Source organism: Nematolebias whitei, chromosome 18, assembly GCF_014905685.2.
Source record: "Nematolebias whitei isolate Nwh7 chromosome 18, NemWhi1, whole genome shotgun sequence".
In the NCBI taxonomy this organism is placed as follows: domain Eukaryota; kingdom Metazoa; phylum Chordata; class Actinopteri; order Cyprinodontiformes; family Rivulidae; genus Nematolebias; species Nematolebias whitei.
Genome location: NC_056515.1, coordinates 19,723,584 through 19,743,643, shown reverse-complemented (window position 1 = coordinate 19,743,643; position 20,060 = coordinate 19,723,584). Strand labels below are relative to the sequence as shown.

General features: G+C 42.3%; 1 protein-coding gene across 1 annotated transcript in view; it reads left to right on the top strand.

Annotated features, from left to right (window-relative positions):
• Nucleotides 1-259: 259 nt before the first annotated feature.
• The window catches only part of helq (helicase, POLQ like), a 23,859-nt gene continuing 4,058 nt past the window's right edge, over nt 260-20,060 (top strand). Inside the window, exons 1-12 of the mRNA XM_037692622.1 lie at nt 260-537; nt 2,495-3,107; nt 5,694-5,872; nt 7,283-7,483; nt 7,559-7,631; nt 7,709-7,806; nt 8,016-8,114; nt 12,531-12,676; nt 12,747-12,986; nt 13,804-13,945; nt 15,579-15,683; nt 18,385-18,595. Coding sequence (XP_037548550.1) covers nt 373-537; nt 2,495-3,107; nt 5,694-5,872; nt 7,283-7,483; nt 7,559-7,631; nt 7,709-7,806; nt 8,016-8,114; nt 12,531-12,676; nt 12,747-12,986; nt 13,804-13,945; nt 15,579-15,683; nt 18,385-18,595 — 2,272 coding nt within the window. The 5' untranslated portion in view covers nt 260-372. The remainder of the gene's footprint in view (nt 538-2,494; nt 3,108-5,693; nt 5,873-7,282; nt 7,484-7,558; nt 7,632-7,708; nt 7,807-8,015; nt 8,115-12,530; nt 12,677-12,746; nt 12,987-13,803; nt 13,946-15,578; nt 15,684-18,384; nt 18,596-20,060) is intronic.

Genomic DNA, 20,060 nt, shown 5'->3' with positions numbered 1-20,060 from the left:
GAAAACGGAAGTACAGCGGGACACGAAAACGGAAGTTCAGCGGGGAATCCTCTTGTTGAAACACAGAAATCCGTTTGAACGTGATGAGCGCTGAGCGGTTGTCGCTGTCTGATGATTGCTCACAGATACACTCTTTTTTTTTGTCAAAGAAGCCAATTCCCGTATGTAATGAGCGTTTGTGAGTCAGCTATAGTTGTTTATTTGCAGACTGAAACTAAAGAATGAGTGCAGGGTAAGAGTGCAATAAGCTAGCCCGCTCTGAAGATGGCAACGTTAAACTTAAGGTTAGTTTGTGCTGCTCTGGGATCCGTGTTGGTTAGCTTTGTGTCACAATGTAAAGTTGTTGCAAGTTCTGGTTGAACCCGGACAGGAATGAATTCCGGGAGGCTCGACGTCAAAATAAAACGAGTTTGCGCGAGAAAGAGGTCGCGAAGCATTCTGAAGACTCACCTGACCCCTGTCCGGAAGAAAGAGGGACGCCTCGGACCAGGGACATGTCCCCCCAACAGCATCATGACGGATAGTCGGGCTGCGGAGGTTTGTCCCCTTACTTTCAATTATTTGATTGTAAAAACAAAATATCCTGCAGGAGAGAGGGAGATAAAACAGCTGATTAAATATGAATGATTTGTCTCTGTTCTGGTTTATTAAGGACCATATTTTGGATGGTTTGTTGCAAACAAAGCCTCTTTGGTAAATTGCACTCAAGTCATTATCAACACATAATTTGATGTCAGTTTCAGCTTAAAGACAGCTTCAATTTTCCCAATGTAATGGCATTGTGTTGACAATACTATTGATGAAACTACACTGATGATAATATTTAAGTAGCAGTTCTGTGACCAAACATGACATTACTAGATAACAGCTTGTGTGATGCAGTCATATTGTTGGGATATCCTATTTCTTCAACAGGTGAAGAAGCACTTTCCTTGGATGTACACGTAAAAACTTGGTTTCTGGTTCATGCGGTCAGTAGCTTATTAGGCTTCATGTAGTAAAATTTAATAATCTGTACAAATGCAAAAAAAAAATTTAAAAGAAAAGAAAATGGTCGTATGTTTTAAAGTTGTTGAAAATGTTTCACTTCCCATTCGTGAAGCTTTTTGGAAGCAAAACATCTTTAACTTCAGAATATAGGTCCAGTTGTTTTGTTTTTCTAGCTGCTTTTTTTTTTTTTTCATTTACACCAACATATAAGAGTGCAATCAATCAATGTTTGCCATCAACAAGTTATTTGTGATGTTTATTTACTTAATATCATCTGAAGGTGGTGACTCATTGCTGTAATGTCTGCATGTGCCGCAGCGTGTCATATCGGAGCAGCATCGGGATAACAAACATGGAGCAACAGCCATGATTATACGTATGCTACTATGGCAGGAGGAGATCCCACCAGTTCATTCAGCATCTATCAGCTGTAGGATACGGTGACCCCAAGGTGTGTGAACAACATTTGAAAAAACAGAATTACATAAAGCCAAACAGGAAGGTTTTTTTTTTTTACTTTATTAACAGCATAAAACCGAAAAACAGAACAATTTACAGTACATCCTGATGCATGCTCAATAATCCAGGTAGAAAAATCTAAAATAGTTAAGTCAGGTCCTCTGGAGGCCTCCGGGTTCAACTGTCCCCCTCTTACAATGCTGTTATTGTTAGTATCACTCAGCCCCTGTGAATAGTAAACAGCCATCAGTGTGCTAATGATCCATTGTTAGGCTGATGGTCCTTCTTGAGCATGTGAGCAGCTGGTTTTGGTTGTCAGCAGCAAACTGGTTGATCCACTCTGAGAAGGTGCTATTTAAGAGACTGAGCTGAATACAGCACCTCAGACTGAGGAAGTCCTTCGGATGAGAGATGAAACGTTTCTACAATTTTTTTTCTGTTGTTGTTTTTTGAACGTCCAGAGGACCAGACTTAACTTTTTTAGAATATACAGTACACACATCTCCGTTGTGTGAACAGTATATTGTTCTGTTGTTCGGTTTTATGCTGTTAATAAAGAAAAAAAACACCTTCCTGTTTGGCTTAATGTAATTCAGTATTTTTCTAATGTTCATTTACACCTTTGGGCCACCGTAGGTAGAATGCAAAGGAAACCACTGAAGTTTGTGCTGAATGTTTTTAGTTCTTTAGCTAAAGTCTTACCAGGTACATTTCAGCTTTGAATTAAGTTTATCGTCCAGTAGAACTACCATCTTTGTGTTTCAGGGACAGCTGAGTAGTATTCAGATGGGTGACAAGGCTGCTGCAGATTTAAGATGATCATGTTGATAAATTGCTCACTGAACACAAATCCGGGGTGTTTTTGTTTTAAAACTTGCAGGTTTGTACAATAAAACCACCACAAGAAATACTCGGGTCAGGTGCTAATATAACTGATGACTTTTTGAAGTAATTCTACTGCTAATAATTCTTATAGTGAATTAATTAATAAGCTGATACTTTGTTTTCATCAGTTTGTGGCTAACTTCTTGTGTTTTGCCGGCAGTTCTGCAGTGACAGCGAAGATTTGTTTGGTGACTACGACAGCATCCTTGAGGACAGCTCTCTCTTGGCGAAGTTGGACGATGCAGAACAAAACGAGAGGCTGCGAGCAGCCAACCAGCACGACTTTGCTAATCTGCAGCTGTCTAAAGACGGCGAGCGGAAACAACCCTGTGAGAATGCTCTCTCTGACTCCATCTTGGGTGAGTTCAGACCCTTTGAGGACTTACCAACAAGCCAGCTGCAATTTCACGAACAAACGAAAAGGAGCCGACTGCAGGATGAAAACAAAACGTCCACACCTCGTCAAAGTGCCAGCAGGATGGTCGAGGCTGGAAGAGAAACAAGCGCAGAAGGTGAAACCAAGAGGCCCAGCAGAGCGAGGAGGAGCGTGGCGGACCTGCTGAAGAGGACGATGCTTGGGAATGCCGCGGCTCCTCCTGGAGTTTCTCGGACAGCTGTGCTGAAAGAGGCTGTGGTTTCTGAGGAGATCAGTGTCGCCGTGCAGGCCATGGAGGCAATATCAGCTGAGACGACTGACCTCGGACCTTTCTTTGGACTCCCCAGCAAAGTAAAAGAGCTGATGCACAAACTGAGAGGAATTCAGAACTTATATGGTGAGTCTGTTTTCTGGAAACTAACTGCAGGGGGGGTCTGTTAGACGACAGGAACATCAACTTTTCAGAAAGTACAGCCTTTAAAAAAAACAACTCTATCTGCCATTTCATCCACAAACCATAAAAACTAACGTTGTCACTTTATGCTTTTGGCTAACAAACAATAATTTTACACAGATGTTCAGTTTCAACGTCGTGTTCAAACAGCATTACATTTTAGATGCTACAGTGCCTTGTGAAAGTATTCGGCCCCCTTGAACTTTTCAACCTTTTGCCACATTTCAGGCTTCAAACATAAAGATATAAAATTTTAATTTCTTGTGAAGAATCAACAACAAGTGGGACACAATCGTGAAGTGGAATGAAATTTATTGGATGTGTCAAACTTTTTTAACAAATAAAAATCTGAAAAGTGGGTCGTGCAATATTATTCGGTCCCTTTACTTTCAGTGCAGCAAACTCACTCCAGAAGTTCAGTGAGGATCTATGAATGATCCAATGTTGTCCCAAATGACTGATGACTATAGAGAGCACATCACGCCAGTTTTGGTCTCCCTGCACTGGCTACCCATTCACCTTCGGATCCAATTCAAAATTCTCATGTATGTTTTTAAATCACTGAACAGTTCCGCCCCATCCTATCTCACTGATCTTCTGCAGCCATATGTCCCACCGCGCTCTCTGAGGTCAGCAGACCAGATGCTTCTCTCAGTCCCAGAAACCCGTCGTAAGCTCAGGGGTGACAGGGCTTTCTCTGTTGCAGGTCCACGACTGTGGAATGAGTTGCCACTGAGTGTCCGGCAGGCTCCCACACTCTCAGTCTTTAAGTCTCGCTTGAAGACCCACTTCTATTCTCTTGCCTTTAACACGGTGTGATTTGTTTTGGTCCTGTCTGTTCTCTACTCTGTTGGCCATTTTAGTTAGCTTCTGCTGCTATTTGTATCTGTATTTCTATTTTATGTTTTCCTGTCTGCTGTGCATGTTTGTGTTCTTTTGTACAGCACTTTGGTTGGCCTTGTTGCTGTTTTAAGTGCTATATAAATAAATTGGTATGGTATGGTATGATGACGATAAATAGAATCCACCTGTGTGTAATCAAGTCTCCGTATAAATGCACCTGCTCTGTGATAGTCTCAGGGTTCTGTTCAAAGCCCAGAAAGCATCATGAAGACCAAGGAACACACCAAGCAGGTCCGAGATACTGTTGTGGAGAAGTTTAAAGCTGGATTTGGATACAAAAAGATTTCCCAAGCTTTAAACATCCCAAGGAGCACTGTGCAAGCAATCATATTGAAATGGAAGGAGTATCAGACCACTGCAAATCTACCAAGACCCGGCCGTCCCTCTAAACTTTCATCTGGAACAAGGAGAAGACTGATCAGAGATGCAGCCAAGAGGCCCATGATCACTCTGGATGAACTGCAGAGATCTACAGCTGAGGTGGGAGAGTCTGTCCATAGGACAACAATCAGTCGTACACTGCACAAATCTGGCCTTTATGGAAGAGTGGCAAGAAGAAAGCCATTTCTCAAAGATATTCATAAAAAGAGTTGTTTAAAGTTTGTCACAAGCACCTGGGAGACACTAAACATGTGGAAGACTGTGCTCTGGTCAGATGAAACCAAAATCAAACTGTTTGGCCACAATGAAAACGATATGTTTGGCGTAAAAGCAACACAGCTCATCACCCTGAACACACCATCCCCACTGTCAAACATGGTGGTGGCAGCATCATGGTTTGGGCCTGCTTTTCATCAGCAGGGACAGGGAAGATGGTCAGAATTGATGGGAAGATGGATGGGACCAAATACAGGACCATTCTGGAAGAAAACCTGTTTGAGTCTGCAAGAGACCTGAGACTGGGACGGAGATTTATCTTCCAACAAGACAATGATCCAAAACATAAAGCCAAATCTACAATGGAATGGTTCACAAATAAACATATCCAGGTGTTGGAATGGCCAAGTCAAAGTCCAGACCTCAATCCAATCGAGAATCTGTGGAAAGAGCTGAAGACTGCTGTTCACTAACGCTCTCCATCCAACCTCACTGAGCTCGAGCTGTTTTGCAAAGAAGAATGGGCAAGAATTTCAGTGTCTCCATGTGCAAAACTGATAGAGACAAACCCCAAGAGACTTGCAGCTGGAACTGCAGTAAAAGGCGGCGCTACAAAGTATTAACGCAAGGGGGCCGAATAATATTGCACGCCCCACTTTTCAGTTTTTTATTTGTTAAAAAAGTTTGACTTCATTCCACTTCACGATTGTGTCCCACTTGTTGTTGATTCTTCACAAATAATTAAAATTTTATATCTTTATGTTTGAAGCCTGAAATGTGGCAAAAGGTTGAAAAGTTCAAGGGAGACGAATACTTTCACAAGGAACTGTATGTGTTCGCTTTGCACCGTTTTGCCCAAACAAGTTTTAAAAATGAGTTTTAGAGCTACATGTTGGAGTTTTTAGCTTCGTTTCCTCCTGGTTTTCTCAACTAGCTCAAACTTCATGGCCATTTTAAAAAGCACCATTTATTTCAGAATATTATATCATGCATCAGAGTAGAGGAGTTTTGACTGGTTTTCTGTGTCAGACTGGCAGGAGAAGTGTCTGAACCTGGACTGTGTTGAGCAGAGGAAGAACTTCATCTACTCTCTGCCCACCAGTGGAGGGAAGACTCTGGTCGCGGAGATCCTCATCCTCAGGGAGCTGCTTTGCAGGAAGAAAGACTGTTTGTTGATCTTACCGTACATATCTCTGGTGCAGGAGAAGGTATGCAAACACACCATTTAAACCAAAACCAGTTTATTTAAGAGAATAAAAGTCAGGGACCTCTTCGTTGTTTATAATAAATCTTGACTTTTACAGGAACATATTATAAGCAGAAAATAGAATTTCTCCTGCCTTTTTTATCTTTGCTTTTAACAGCAAATACCCATCAACAGTTTTGTGGTTCACTTAAGCCACGGGTGTCCAAAGTATGGCTCGAGGGCCATTTGTGGCCCTTAGAGTGATTTTGTGTGGCCCACCGCTGCAGTTTAAAAATGCTATCATTTTAGCCAGCAGGCTTAAGAGGTCAATGCAGACTTTCTGCAAATTATTTGTATTTAATGTTTAGGTTTATCAGCAAAATAGATGAAAAACAATCTTCTCAAAATGAGCAATATTAAACAAAATACAAACCTTTGATTATAATCTTTTTATTTTCACTTCATGGTACAAAACACCAAAAACCTTTACTGATTTCTACCAGGAAGGAGGAGACTTTTAGATAATAATTCATAAAACTTGGCTAAATATTGCAATTGATAAAATAATCAAGAGGGGAAACTGGACATTTTTAAATGAATATAACGTGGTATCATCTACATACGAGTTGATCGACTTTATCAAACCTTCTATGAATCTGTTGTAGCGACTGAAGCCGGACGATTTTTCTGAACTTCAATCAGCCTTTTGGGCCGTCCATGGTCCAAAAGGCTGATTGACCCCTTTTAAAAGGACAATTACACTTTTTGTTGCTGCGAACAGACTAAAATTAACTTTCCAAACACAAGAAAACAACAAACATAAACCCAACAAATCAAATCCTTTTATAATAAAAAAAAATATAAGCTTAGATATGATACGTTTAATGTTTCGGATCTAAAACAATTCAAAACTCTTTCTCCACCAAAATGAGTAAACGTTTGTCCTTTCTCCAAGATATTGTTCACGTTGAGAGTTAAATTCACATTTTTTGTTTCCCACAAGTCCTTTCATCTGGATAGTTTTGTCCCACACATGAAAAAGTTTTGGACACCACTGACTTAAGCTAATGCTACACGTTACCATTACTTTGTGTAAAGAGTTAGGTTCTTACAAACACATTCAACTCCCTAATGCAGATTTTACTTTTTTTTCTCATGTGAAGGATGAAAGTCTTGATCTCACAGAAAGCATAATCAGCACTTGAGTTCCACATGAACAAATGTTGGGTAAACCTTGCTCGTAGTGGTGCAGTGTGAAGAGAAGAAAATGATGAAAAACTATTTTATTTAGCGTATTTGTCCTCTTCGCAGAATTACCTTTTTAAATGCATTTTCTCTATAAAACATCAACTTTATGAATAAATCCTGTTCACTGTATGTTTTTTTACTGTATTTGGAGATAAATAATGGGAACTGGTTTCGATTTTTATAGGTGCGTGGGTTAGCGAGCTTTGGTCTGGAGCTGGACTTCATGGTGGAAGAGTACGCTGGCAGCAAGGGCAAGTTTCCTCCAGTGAAGAGAAGAAACAAGAGGTCCCTGTACGTCGCTACGATAGAGAAGGCCCACAGCCTCGTCAACTCTCTTATAGAAACCAACAGGCTGGAGAACCTGGGGCTGCTGGTGGTTGATGAGGTACAAACTCTTTGATTGAATGCCATCTGAAGTGAAAGGATGTTTAAAAGAAGTTTTTGTTTGTTTCCTCTGCAGCTGCACATGCTGGGTGATGGCAGCAGAGGGGCTGTGATTGAAATGACTCTGGCCAAAGTCCAGTACATGAGCAGTAAGTGCCTCCTTCAGGTTTTCAGCCATGTCAACCTGTGTGTGTAAAATGAACAACGCTGCTCCGTGTTTGTCCAGAAACAACGCAGATTGTTGGAATGAGTGCCACTCTGGGAAATATTAAAGATCTGCAGACGTTTCTGAAGGCTGAAAACTACACAAATGACTTCAGGCCTGTAAGTGACAGAGCAAACATTCAGCTTTTACCAGAGCTTCGGGTACAGGTGCATATTTTAATAGACCTATCGGATAAATTCTAAGGGGATTAGGTGCAACACTTCCAGATTTGTTACTGTCAGCTAGACTGGTGTTTTAGAATAATGCCAAACTGAAAAAGAAATCTGTGAATCTTTGGTGAACGGCTGTAAACTCTTCCATTTTTCAGGTTCAGCTGAAAGAATATGTTAAAGTAAACGATACGATCTATGAAGTCGACCCAAAGGAAGAGAACTGCTTCAGATTCTCACGACTGCTGAACTTTAAAGTAAGTTCAATCTTACCTTTCAGCAACCAGAGCTTCCCGAGTGCTACCGTTTATTTTGATCACTTTGTAATATTGTTATATTAGATGACTTTTCACATGCTCGTAGCAAAAATATATAAAACATTGGGCACATGAAAGTTTGCAACCTTTTAATGAGTGTTTCCAAACTTCTTAAAGTATATTTTTATCATTTTAAAAAAGGATTCTCACGATGATTTCTACAACTTGAAAAAGACTGAGTGGAAAAGCAGCCAATGTTCTATAAAAATGTTTGAAAGACTTTCAAAAAGACCAGGAACCTTTTGCTCAAATTCACTTGATATTAAATAAAGTCTGGCTTCTTAAAGCAAGATACAAAGGGAAACATGGATGGATACTTTTGCACAATACTGGAAGAGGATTTTGAGAAACTTTTTGTCAAACTGTACAAAAAGAACTAGAGAAGTTGTATATCCTGTGAAAATGCAGTGTGAATGCTTATTATTGAAGAACGTGTTGAAAAACAGCTGAAATTAGCTTAAAACATGCTGAAATGGAAGAAAAAGCCTTAAGTTTGCAAAATAAAGCAGAGAGAACATATATTTGCTGAATTAGGTTTAAATAAGTAGAAATTGGCACAAAATTAGTTTAATGTGATTGTTGAGTACATGTTCCACCTCACTGAACCATCACCTCTGGAAGCCTCGACTGAGCTGTGCGAGAACTTCTTACATTTCTTTTTGGCTCTCATTTCCCCTCCTACTCATGATCCATCCATCCCACCTCAATCTGTAGCTCCATTTGACCATTTTGAACCCATCACTCTGTATCTTCTCTAGAGCAGGTCATGTGCAGCTTGAAACCTTCTGGTTCCCCCTTTGATGTGGTCCCCCCTCGACTACTAAAGGAGGTTTTTCCTACTCTTGGTCCATCCTTTCTTACTATAGTAAACAGTAGTTTATCCACTGGCGTGGTGCCAAAAACCTTTAAACATGCTGCTGTCCAGCCTCTCCTTAAAAAAAAAAAAAACCTAGACCCCTCAGTCATGTCCAACTTCTGGCCTGTCTCCAAACTCTCATTTGTTTCTAAAATACTGGAGAAAACAGTTGAGTCCCAGTTGAAGTGCTTCCTGGAGGAGCACGCCATCAGCTATTCCAATCTGACTTTAAACCTATCCACAGCACTGAAACTGTCCTATTGAAGGTTTTTAATGACATCTTCAGATCCACAGATACCGGTGATTCTGTGCTGCTTGTCCTATTAGACCTCACAGCCGCCTTTGACACCATCGACCATGAGATCCTCATTGCTAGGTTGGAGCAGTGGGTGGGCGTCACAGGGTCAGCCCTCAATTGGTTCGGATCCTACCTCGCTGACAGATCCTTTTGTGTCTCCATCAAGGATTTTAGTTCTGCAGCGACAGAGCTAAATGGGGATTCTGCAGGGGTCCATCCTGGGTCCCCTCCTATTCTCTTTATACCTGCTGCCACTTGGTGCTATTTTCCGGAAACATAACATACCATTTCACTTCTACGCCAATGACTGTCAAATTTACTTCCCCCTAAGACACAATGGTACATGCTTTATTCAACCGCTGCTCAACTGCCTGGCTGACATCAGGGACTGGATGGCTTTAAACTTCTCCAGTTTCAATGAAAAGAAGTCTGAAGTCATGTTGTTCCCTCCCAACGACACGATCACAAACCACTGCATCGACCTTTCCACTCTAACCCTGTCAGAAAAACAAAGAGTCACTAATCTGGGAGTGATAATGGACCCTTCCCTGAAACTTAACAATCATGTAAACATGATTGTTAAATCCAAAAAAGTTCAATCTGGTCCTCTGGACATTCAAAAAAACAAAACAAAGCAAAAAAATATAGAAACGTTTCGTCTCTCATCCGAGAGACTTCCTCAGTCTGAGGTGCTGTATTCAGCTCAGTCTCTTAAATAGCACCTTCTCAGAGTGGATCAATCAGTTTTGCTGCTGACAACCAAAACCAGCTGCTCACATGCTCAAGAAGGACCATCAGCCTAACAATGGATCATTAGCACACTGATGGCTGTTTACTGTTCACAGAGGGCTGAGTGATACTAGCAATCACAGCATTGTAAGAGGGGGACAGTTGAACCCGGAGGCGTCCACCCCTGTTTAATGATGGACGATTTCTTTTCACAAAGATGGCCTCCTTTACTCCTCTCTCAAACCATCGTTCCTCTCTGTCCAGGATGTGAACATCTTCATCCCCGAAAGAGTGACCACTGGCCTGGAGATGAGTGTAGACCGCAGAGTCCTGGCCTGATGATGTTGATCCAACATCGATCACCAACTCTCGGATGAGAGACGAAACATTTCTATATTTTTTTGCTTTGTTTTGTTTTTTTGTTTTTTTGAATGTCCAGAGGACCAGATTGAACGTTTTTGGATTTTTCTACCTGGATTATTGAGCATGCATCAGGATGATTGTTAAATCATGCTTCTTCCAACTGAGGCAGCTGTCTAAACTGAAGCCCATATTGTCCAAAAAGAACCTGGAGACAGTAATACATGCATTCATTACATCTAGGCTTGATTACTGCAATTCGCTCCTGTTTGGTATCAGTCAGACCTCCATTGCACGACTACAACTGGTCCAGAATGCAGCAGCCCGATTTTTAACCAGTACAGGCAAAAGAGAGCACATTACACCAGTTTTGGCCTCACTGCACTGGTTACCGGTTCACCTTCGAATCCAGTTCAAAATACGTATGTATGTCTACAAATCGCTGAACAGTTTCGCGCCCCCCCACCCAATCTCTCTGATCTGCTACAACCGTATGTCCCACCACGTTCCCTGAGGTCAGCGGACCAGTTGCTCCTCACAGTTCCAGGAACTCATCTTAAGTGCAGAGGTGACAGGGCCTTCTCTGTAGCAGGACCAAGACTTTGGAACGAGTTGCCTCTGCTTGTCAGACAGGCCCCCTCCCTCTCGGTTTTCAAATCCCGTTTAAAAACCCACTACTATTCAGTAGCTTTCAACACCAGAGGATCTGTGTTTTGAACTTGTACGCTCCACACTGGTTTGTCATCATATTTATTATCTGTATCGTTTTTATGTCTATATTTTTGATTTACTTCATTTTGTATTTTTGCTTTGTGTGTTACCTGTTGTTTTGTCTGTACAGCACTTTGGTTGGTCTTGTCGCTGTTTTAAGTGCTCTATAAATAAAATGGTATGGTATGTTTATGTTGTCATAAAGTTTTAATGATCCAGCTCAATGTTTGAGAAAGACCCGCACTGGGAAACTTCTTTCTGCTTTTATAGTTAATCTACTGCAGTTTTTTTTGTGTGTGGCAAATTTCAGCTTTTTCAAGATCATTTCCACGTTTTTGTGCTCATTTCTGCTTCTTTCAGCAAACGTGTTCTGTCTGCTTTCTTCTGCTAATTTAAGCTTGTTCTATATTTTCAGCTACATTTTTTATCATGTTTTAGTTTTTTTTTATTTGTTTTCAGAAAAATCAAGTTTTACATGTTAATTTCTGCTACTTTCAGCCTAGGTTAACTTCTTTATGCTAATGTCAGCTTGTTATGCTATTTTCAGCTTCTTTCTACTAGTTTCAACTTTTTCTACTATTTCAGCTTTTATTTTGTTGTTTTTTTGCTAAATGTATTTTTTTCAGCTAATTCCACATTTTTTAACTCCTTTCAGCTCCTTCCACTTCCTTCTGGTAGTTTAAACCTTTTCGGATACTTTTCAGCTTTTTTTGTTGTTGTTGCCAATTTCAACTTTTCAGAATGAAGTGGAGAGAGCACACTTTTGCTGAATTAGACTAAAAAAAAGTTTAAACGAGTGCAAAAAATATGGAATTACCGTAGATGAAAAGGCAAAAATTAGCATCAAACAGCTAAATAGTAGCTGAAGTACCAGAAGCTAGTGAAAATGAGCTGAAAGGAGCATAACGAGCTGAAATTAACAGAAAGAAGTTAGAAGAAGAAGAAAAATGTTGTAGTTAGCAGAAAGAATCTGAAAGAAGAACAAAACAGCTGAAATTAGCTGAAAGTTGCTGAAAAAAAGTTAAAATTTGCACAAAAAATCTGAAGCAGAACAAAATGTGAAAGGAGCAGTAAAAGGTTGTAAACAGATCTAAAGATGTGAAGGATGTAAAATGAGCTCAATTCATTTTCTACGAGGAAAAAAAATGGCAGAAAAGGCTAAATATTTCAAAAAGCTAAAGTTGCACCAATACCAAAATCATGGCACCCTTCACCTGAATGAACTGAACGTTTGATTTATGATTTGTTGAAATGGCACAAAAATGGTGGAACGAGAAAGATGCTGAAAAATGAACAGAATAAAAATGGATCACAACAGTGTGAATGTTTCATAAACATTCACACAATTTTACTCAAATGCTACTTCATACTACGTACATGCGTTGATCTTTTTGCTCTGCAGTATTCCAGTGCGATGCAGAAGATTGACCCCGATCACATCATCGCTCTGGTGACCGAAGTCATCCCAACACACTCGTGTCTGATCTTCTGCCCCACCAAGAAGAACTGCGAGAACGTGGCAGGGATGATCTGCAGATACCTGAAGGAGTGAGTCAATTGTGCGTCAGATTTCTGCTGTGCACCGACTGCTTCAGAGCTCCTGTTTTCTCCCTCGCAGGCAGTTCCTGCAGCACCGCGAGCAAGAGAAGACCGTCCTCCTGCAGGAGCTGAGGGACAGTGGGAATGGCTCGGTGTGTCCGGTGCTCAGGAGGGTTGTACCGTACGGCGTGGCCTACCACCACAGTGGGCTGACCTCAGAGGAGAGGAAACTAGTGGAGGCGGCCTACTCTGACGGCGTGCTCTGCCTCCTCACATGCACCTCCACCCTGGCTGCAGGCATCAACCTGCCTGCCCGCAGGTGAGGTCACAGCTGGTCTCTCCATTTCAGTCCAACACATCTTTGAATCCTTCGTCATGCCAGTTACAACGCTCAGTGCAGCTATATGTCATATTCTGTCTTCCTCTTCATTTCTACTGTATTTTTCAGCCTATAAGTCACAGTTTTTAGCATAATTGCATACCTTGCGACTTATGCACCAAAGCAACTTATTTATGTATTGTTTTCCATATTTATAAACCAGTTTTTGGCTGAGATATGACCGTTTTCATTCATTCTGACTGGAAATATTGAGCACTATCATTTTCAGCTGCTAGATAGCAGTTGGGGAGTATGGCATGCCATTGTGTCTCGTAATAGATAAAAGTGACTATTAATGATGCAGTCAGCTTGCCTTAGCAGCCATCTTCGTCTAACTCGCTTGGAGCAAACCGCAGCCGACATTTGGCAGCCAGTCGATTTTTGGCACAACACTGCCGGCCCACATTTCCGGGTTGTCAGCGGTGAAGCATTATAGATGTGACTTATACAGCGAAGCAACATATTTATGGATTTTCCCACTTTGTTAGACATATTTGGACAGATGTGACTTATAGGGCGGTGCGACGTGTATGGTGGAAAATACGGTACTTGATTTCTGTTTAATCAAATACAGCAAAAAAGTTGCATTTCCTCTCAATGTATGAAGGTTTCTCCTACATTTCCTTGTGTGGAATACGTTTACGTGCCTAAATAATATAAATGTTGTATTTGTGGTGCATCAAACCCACTGAACACATTAAAACTGAATTTCTTCTTCCTGTATGATCCCTCTCTGTTGTCACTGTCCTGCCTGCAGGGTGATCCTGCGCTCGCCCTACGTGGCTACAGACTTCCTGAAGAGGAGTCAGTACAAGCAGATGGTCGGGCGGGCGGGTCGAGCTGGGATCGACACGGCAGGAGAGAGCATCCTTATTGTGCAGGAGAAAGACAAGAATATGGTAACTCCTTCTCTTCAGTGGCCTTTACATAAAAGGATGTGAAAGTCTGATAGCGGAACAAATGTTTATACAAGTTTTGTATTTTTCAGTTTTCTAAGTATTCTGTCTGTTGAGATTTGTGTAATACGAGCAGGCATACATCAAGTTTAATTTAGAGAAACTGCAAATAATTTGTTGTTTCATCTAGATGTTTGTTTAAATGCACTAAGGAAAAGAAGTTTTAGCTTCAAAAGGTCTCGAACGTTAACGTGTTTATTTTTTGCCAACAAAAAAGAAAACTAACATTTTTTATTCATCCTTTATTTATGCAGGTTAGTCTCATTGAGCCTCGAGGACTCATTTACAAGAGAGACCAGATTTTAACAAAGAATGATGACAACAGTAGAAAATCATAAAAGAAAGCATATAAATAAATAAATAAAAATGGAAGGAAATGATTTTAAAAAGCAAAACAAAAACAGCTACATAAGGCGATGTAAAATACTAAAAACAGGAACGTGTCTGCATTGGTTTTTGCCATGAACTTATCAGATGTTTGAATATTGAGATACATATCGTATATCGCGATTTATCGTGTAAAACTCAAATGTATCATGTCAGGGTCAAAACTGACCTGAGATGAAACAATAACTTCACAAACATTATTTACTGTGGTGATACACGAAACATTAATTTGTCCTTTTCTTGTTGGTTATTTGATAAAAATTAAAAAAAAAAAACGGGTGCTTTAAACATAAAAACTAAGCAGCATATTCAAACAGCTGTTGTGGCTACTGCTAATCGTAGGGCTGGACAATAATTCGATATCGATAAATATCATGATACACTTTTATTCAATAACGGTGATATGAGTTTTAAGCACATTTTCAATATTTCAATATATGTTTCACTGACACATTTCTTTTTCTGTTTGGGTTGAAGCGGCTGCTTCAGTTTCAACCTGAACAGAAAAAGCCGCGACACATCTACGTAAGTGCGTGGTGACGTACACCACACATAGAGCTCGAGTCCTGAAGGAATCAGCGGTGGCTAGGCTAGGCTAGGCTCCAACGCGTGGTAAGTTTTCACTTCAAAATGATCTAACTTGTCGTCATCTAACTTGTTCCACTCGATAGAATATGCTGAGTCAGAAGATGAAGCACAATAAAAGTTTGAGCCAACGTGTCCCTGAAACAACACCCCCAGCTGTGTTAATATTGACAAAGTTGAGAGTTTTATGTTTATTTGACGGTGATTTCAAATTTTCTGAAGGCTAAATACAAATAAAAGGTGAACATTAATTTATTTGCACAGTTTTTCTGAGGCTTTTATATTGTTTATATCAATGTTGGAATTATATCGTTATCAACCGACATTAAGAAATATATCGTGATAAAAGTTTTGGCCATATCGTCCAGCCCTAGCTAATCGCTAATGTGCCTATTTCAACAATACATTGGTTTTGTTAAATCTAAATATATATTTTGCTTTTGGAAAAAATATCTAAATAATGTGTGTTTGTAGCATTAAAAAAAAATTGACCTCCAAAGTAAACTTTGGACATTTAGACATTTTACTTCAGCATCAAACTAGCAGTGATTGTATTATAGTTGTCAAAATCCAACCAGCTAACTCTTTATGTTTTTTATTTTAGGTCCAAGCACTGGTGTGTTCCCCGGTAGAAAACTGTTTCAGTAACCTGATGCACGATGACGGGAAAGGCGTGCTGAGCCTCATTCTTTCACTAATCGGATTAAACGTAAATTCTTTGTTTCTAATTTATGCTCGTGTGTTTGAATCCAAACATTAGCTTGAAGTGCACATGTAGTTCAAAACACCACTCTCATGGTGATTTTCATTTATTATTTGTCTTTTATTTTGAAGTCTTGTGAAGTTTGATCTACTTGGACACTAAACTTTTTTATATTTATTTCTTGTAGTTTTCTAAATATAATTTAGACGATATCCTTAAATGTTGCTAGTTTAACTAGGAGCTTGAAACCAAATGTTACAAAAAGTTCACCCATCCGTCCATCCATTTTCTTCCGCTTATCTGGGGTCGGGTCGCGGGGATAGCAGCCTAAGTAGGGATGCCCAGACTTCCCTGTCCCAGCTACTTGGTCCAGCTCCTCCGGGGGAATCCCAAGGCGTTCCCAGGCCAGCCGAGAAACATAGTCCCTCCAGCACGTCCTGGGTCTTCCTCTGGGTCTCCTCCCGGTGGGATGTGTCCGGAACACCTCACCAGGGAGACGTCCAGGAGGCATCCTAACCAGATGCCCGAGCCACCTCAACTGGCTCCTCTCGACGTGGAGAAGCAGCGGCTCTACTCTGAGTCCCTCCCGGATGATCGAGCTTCTCACCCTATCTCTAAGGGAGAGCCCAGACACCCTGCGGAGAAAACTCATTTCGGCCGCTTGTATCCGAGATCTCATTCTTTCGGTCACAACCCAAAGCTCATGACCATAGGTGAGGGTAGGAACAGATCGATCGGTAAATTGAGAGCTTCGCTTTTTGACTCAGCTCTCTCTTCACCACGACAGACCGGTACAGCGCCCGCTTCACTGCAGACGCTGCACCTATCCACCTATCGATCTCACGTTCCATTTTTCCCTCATTCGTGAACAAGACCCCAAGATACTTGAACTCCTCCACTTGGGGCAGGACCTCCTCCCTGACCCGGAGAGGGCACTCTACCCTTTTCCGGCTCAAGACTATAACCTCGGATTTGGAGGATCTGATCCTCATCCCGGCCGTGTCGCACTCAGCTGCGAACTGCTCCAGCGAAAGCTGTAGATCACGATCTGATGAAGCCAATAGGACCACATCATCTGCAAAAAGCAGAGATGCAATCCTAAGGCCACCAAAACAGATCCCCTCAACACCTTGACTGCGTCTAGAAATTCTGTCCATAAAAGTTATGAACAGAATCTGTGACAAAGGGCAACCTTGGCGGAGTCCAACTCACACCGGGAGCGAGCCCGACTTACTGCCGGCAATGTGGACCAGGCTCTGACACCGGTCATACAGGGACCTAACAGCCCGTATCAAAGGGCCCGGTACCCCATACTCCCAGAGTATCCCCCACAGGGTTCCCCGAGGGACACGGTCGAACACCTTCTCCAAGTCCACAAAGCACATGTAGACCGGTTGGGCAAACTCCCACGCACCCTCCAGGACCCTGCTGAGAGTGTAGAGCTGGTCCAATGTTCCACGACCAGGACGAAAATCGCACTGCTCCTCCTGAATCCGAGGTTCAACTATCCGACGGACCCTCCTCTCCAGAACCCCCGAATAGACCTTACCAGGGAGGCTTAAGAGCGTGATCCCCCTGTAGTTGGAACACACTCTACGGTCCCCCTTTTTGAATAGGGGGACCACCACCCTGGTCTGCCAATCCAGGGGAACTGCCCCCGATGTCCATGCAATATTGCAGAGTCGCGTAAGCCAACACAACCCTACAACATCCAGAGCCTTAAGGAACTCCGGGCGAATCTCATCCACCCCTGGGGCCCCGCCACCGAGGAGCTTTTTAACCACCTCTGTGACCTCAGCACCAGAGATTGGCGAGCCCGACCCAAGGTCCCCAGACTCAGCTTCCTCGTGGAAGACGTGCCGGTGGGATTGAGGAGGTCTTCAAAGTATTCTGCCCACCGACCCACGACATCCCGAGTGGAGGTCAGCAGCACACCACCCCCACTATTAACAGTGTTGGTGGTGTACCGCTTTCCCCCCCCGAGACGTCGGATGGTGGACCAGAATCGCCTCGAAGCCGTGCGGAAGTCATTCTCCATGGCCTCTCCGAACTCCTCCCATGCCCGAGTTTTTGCCTCAGCGACCACCCGAGCCGCATGTCGCTTGGACTGCCGGTACCCATCAGCTGCTTCCGGGGTCCCACAGGCCAAAAAGGCCCAATGGGACTCCTTCTTCAGCCTAACAGCATCCCTCACCGCTGGTGTCCACCATCGGGTTCGAGGGTTGCCGCCACGACAGGCACCGACAACCTTGCGGCCGCAGCTCCGGTAAGCCGCCTCGACGATAGAGGCACGGAACATGGCCCACTCGGACTCAATGTCCCGCACCTCCCCTGGAACATGTTCAAAGTTCTCCCAGAGGTGGGAGTTAAAACTCCGTCTCACAGGAGACTCTGCCAGACGTTCCCAGCAAACCCTCACAATACGTTTGGGTCTGCCAGGTCTGCCAGGTCTGACCGGCATCCTCCCCCACCATCGGAGCCAACTCACCACCAGGTAGTGATCAGTGGACAGCTCCGCCCCTCTCTTCACCCGAGTGTCCAAGACGTGGCCGCAGATCAGATGAGACGATAAAAAGTTCAGTTTACAAGTAAACTGGATCTGTTTGTATATCTTTTTTCAGTGACATCGTCGTGTCTGAGCTCTGTGGTTTGACTTGCTCTGTGCTTGTGAGTGGATGAATCTGAGCTGGTGGTCTTGTGTTTGCAGATCACCACGTCGCTGCAGCAGATTCAGGACTTCCTGCATGGCACACTGCTGTTTGTGCAGCAGCAGCAGCTGTGCATGGAGAAGAGTCTGTGGGACGTCGTGCTGCAGTGTGTCGACATGCTGAAGGAAAAAGACCTCATCACCGTCAGCGATGCAGACCTTCTCAGTCCAGCGCTGCAGATCACCAAGCTGGGGAGAGCTGCTTACAAAGGTAAACCCCAACTGGACCTCCTCTCGTGGTGTCACTCACTGTATAAAGGTGTAGTCTATCAACAAGACACCTAATGAAATCAGTCTGATATATGTTATTAAGCTTCCAGTATACTGCCGCGTATGTCCGTACACGTGTACTGTACGCAGAGGGTTCAGACTTCAGACTCCAGCGTACACCCCGAGCAGCTGCAGAGCAGCTTCACAGACAAGGGGCGTTTACCTTCGGGACAAATTGAGGTCGCCGATTGGTCATTTGCTGACACGTCTACTGGATTGATTGACAGGTCGGGGTGGTGGGGGTGGGGGGGGAGCGCTGGCAGCCTCAGCCACAGCGGTGTTCTGTGTTTATATGTTAATAAAAAGATCTTTAAAAAAAAAAAACAGGGAGCGCTGGCTCTGCAGCCCACCAGGAAATCTCCAGACCCTCCCGCAGCCATGCTGGACCTGAGTTTAATTCGCTCGTGACAAATTCCTCCATTTCTCACCATTTCAGTCATGTTATCAACGGAGGAGGAAGAAATCACTGCCTCTTGGCAAAATAACAAAAGAAAAGGCCAGATCAGAGATGAAGAAGGGGAATTTAATACATTGGTGTTGCATACAATACAGTCCGTCGTTTGCCAGTTTATTGTGTGACACAGCGTACGCGTATGCGGTCGTAAAAATTTGAGCTTTGCACGGACATGCCCTGGGGGGTACGCTCGTACCTCTGCGTACGTTTGTGCGTACCTCTGCGTATGGACGTACGCGGCAGTATACTGGGGGCTTTAGGCCTCATGGTTTTCCTTTTTTTAAATTTAAAGTATTTAACACCAAATATTTAGTTTTGCTTTTTGTTTGTTCGTTTTTGTTTTCTCCACAGATATTGTTGGAACTGTTGATGTTGCTGAGATGGTTTCAGTTTCCAGCATTTGTTTTTTGTTATCTAAGAAGTTAAACAAAATTAAACAAACGTTTATCCTGTTTTGCCTTTCATATAACATTGCATTTTGGAACTGGTCTGAATAAATCTTTATTTGTTTTGGGTTTATTGTGATAAGAGACAGGAACAGAACAGGAAGTGTAATAAAAAAAGGAGTCAAAAAGGATGGCAACGTTCTTTAAAGGTTCATTTTTTTCAACTAAACCGACTGAAGGTGGTCTGCTGTGGTCTTTGGCCATATTTGTTGTGTTTCTACGTGATAATTCATCATAGTGTAAATACACTTACATGTTTGTTTTTTATTGAATGGCAACAATTTGACCGCTCACTTAATACCTGTTCCACTTCATTTCAGATCAATATTGTTTACAATTCTTGTTTTTAACATTACAATGCTGTTTTTTATAGTTGAGGAAGAAATCCACACCATGCAACTATAAAATTATATTACAACATTCCAATTTACATATGGAATTACATGATCAAGTTTTGGTACCACTTTACAGTAAGGCTCCCCTTATAGATGGCTAATAAATAGTTT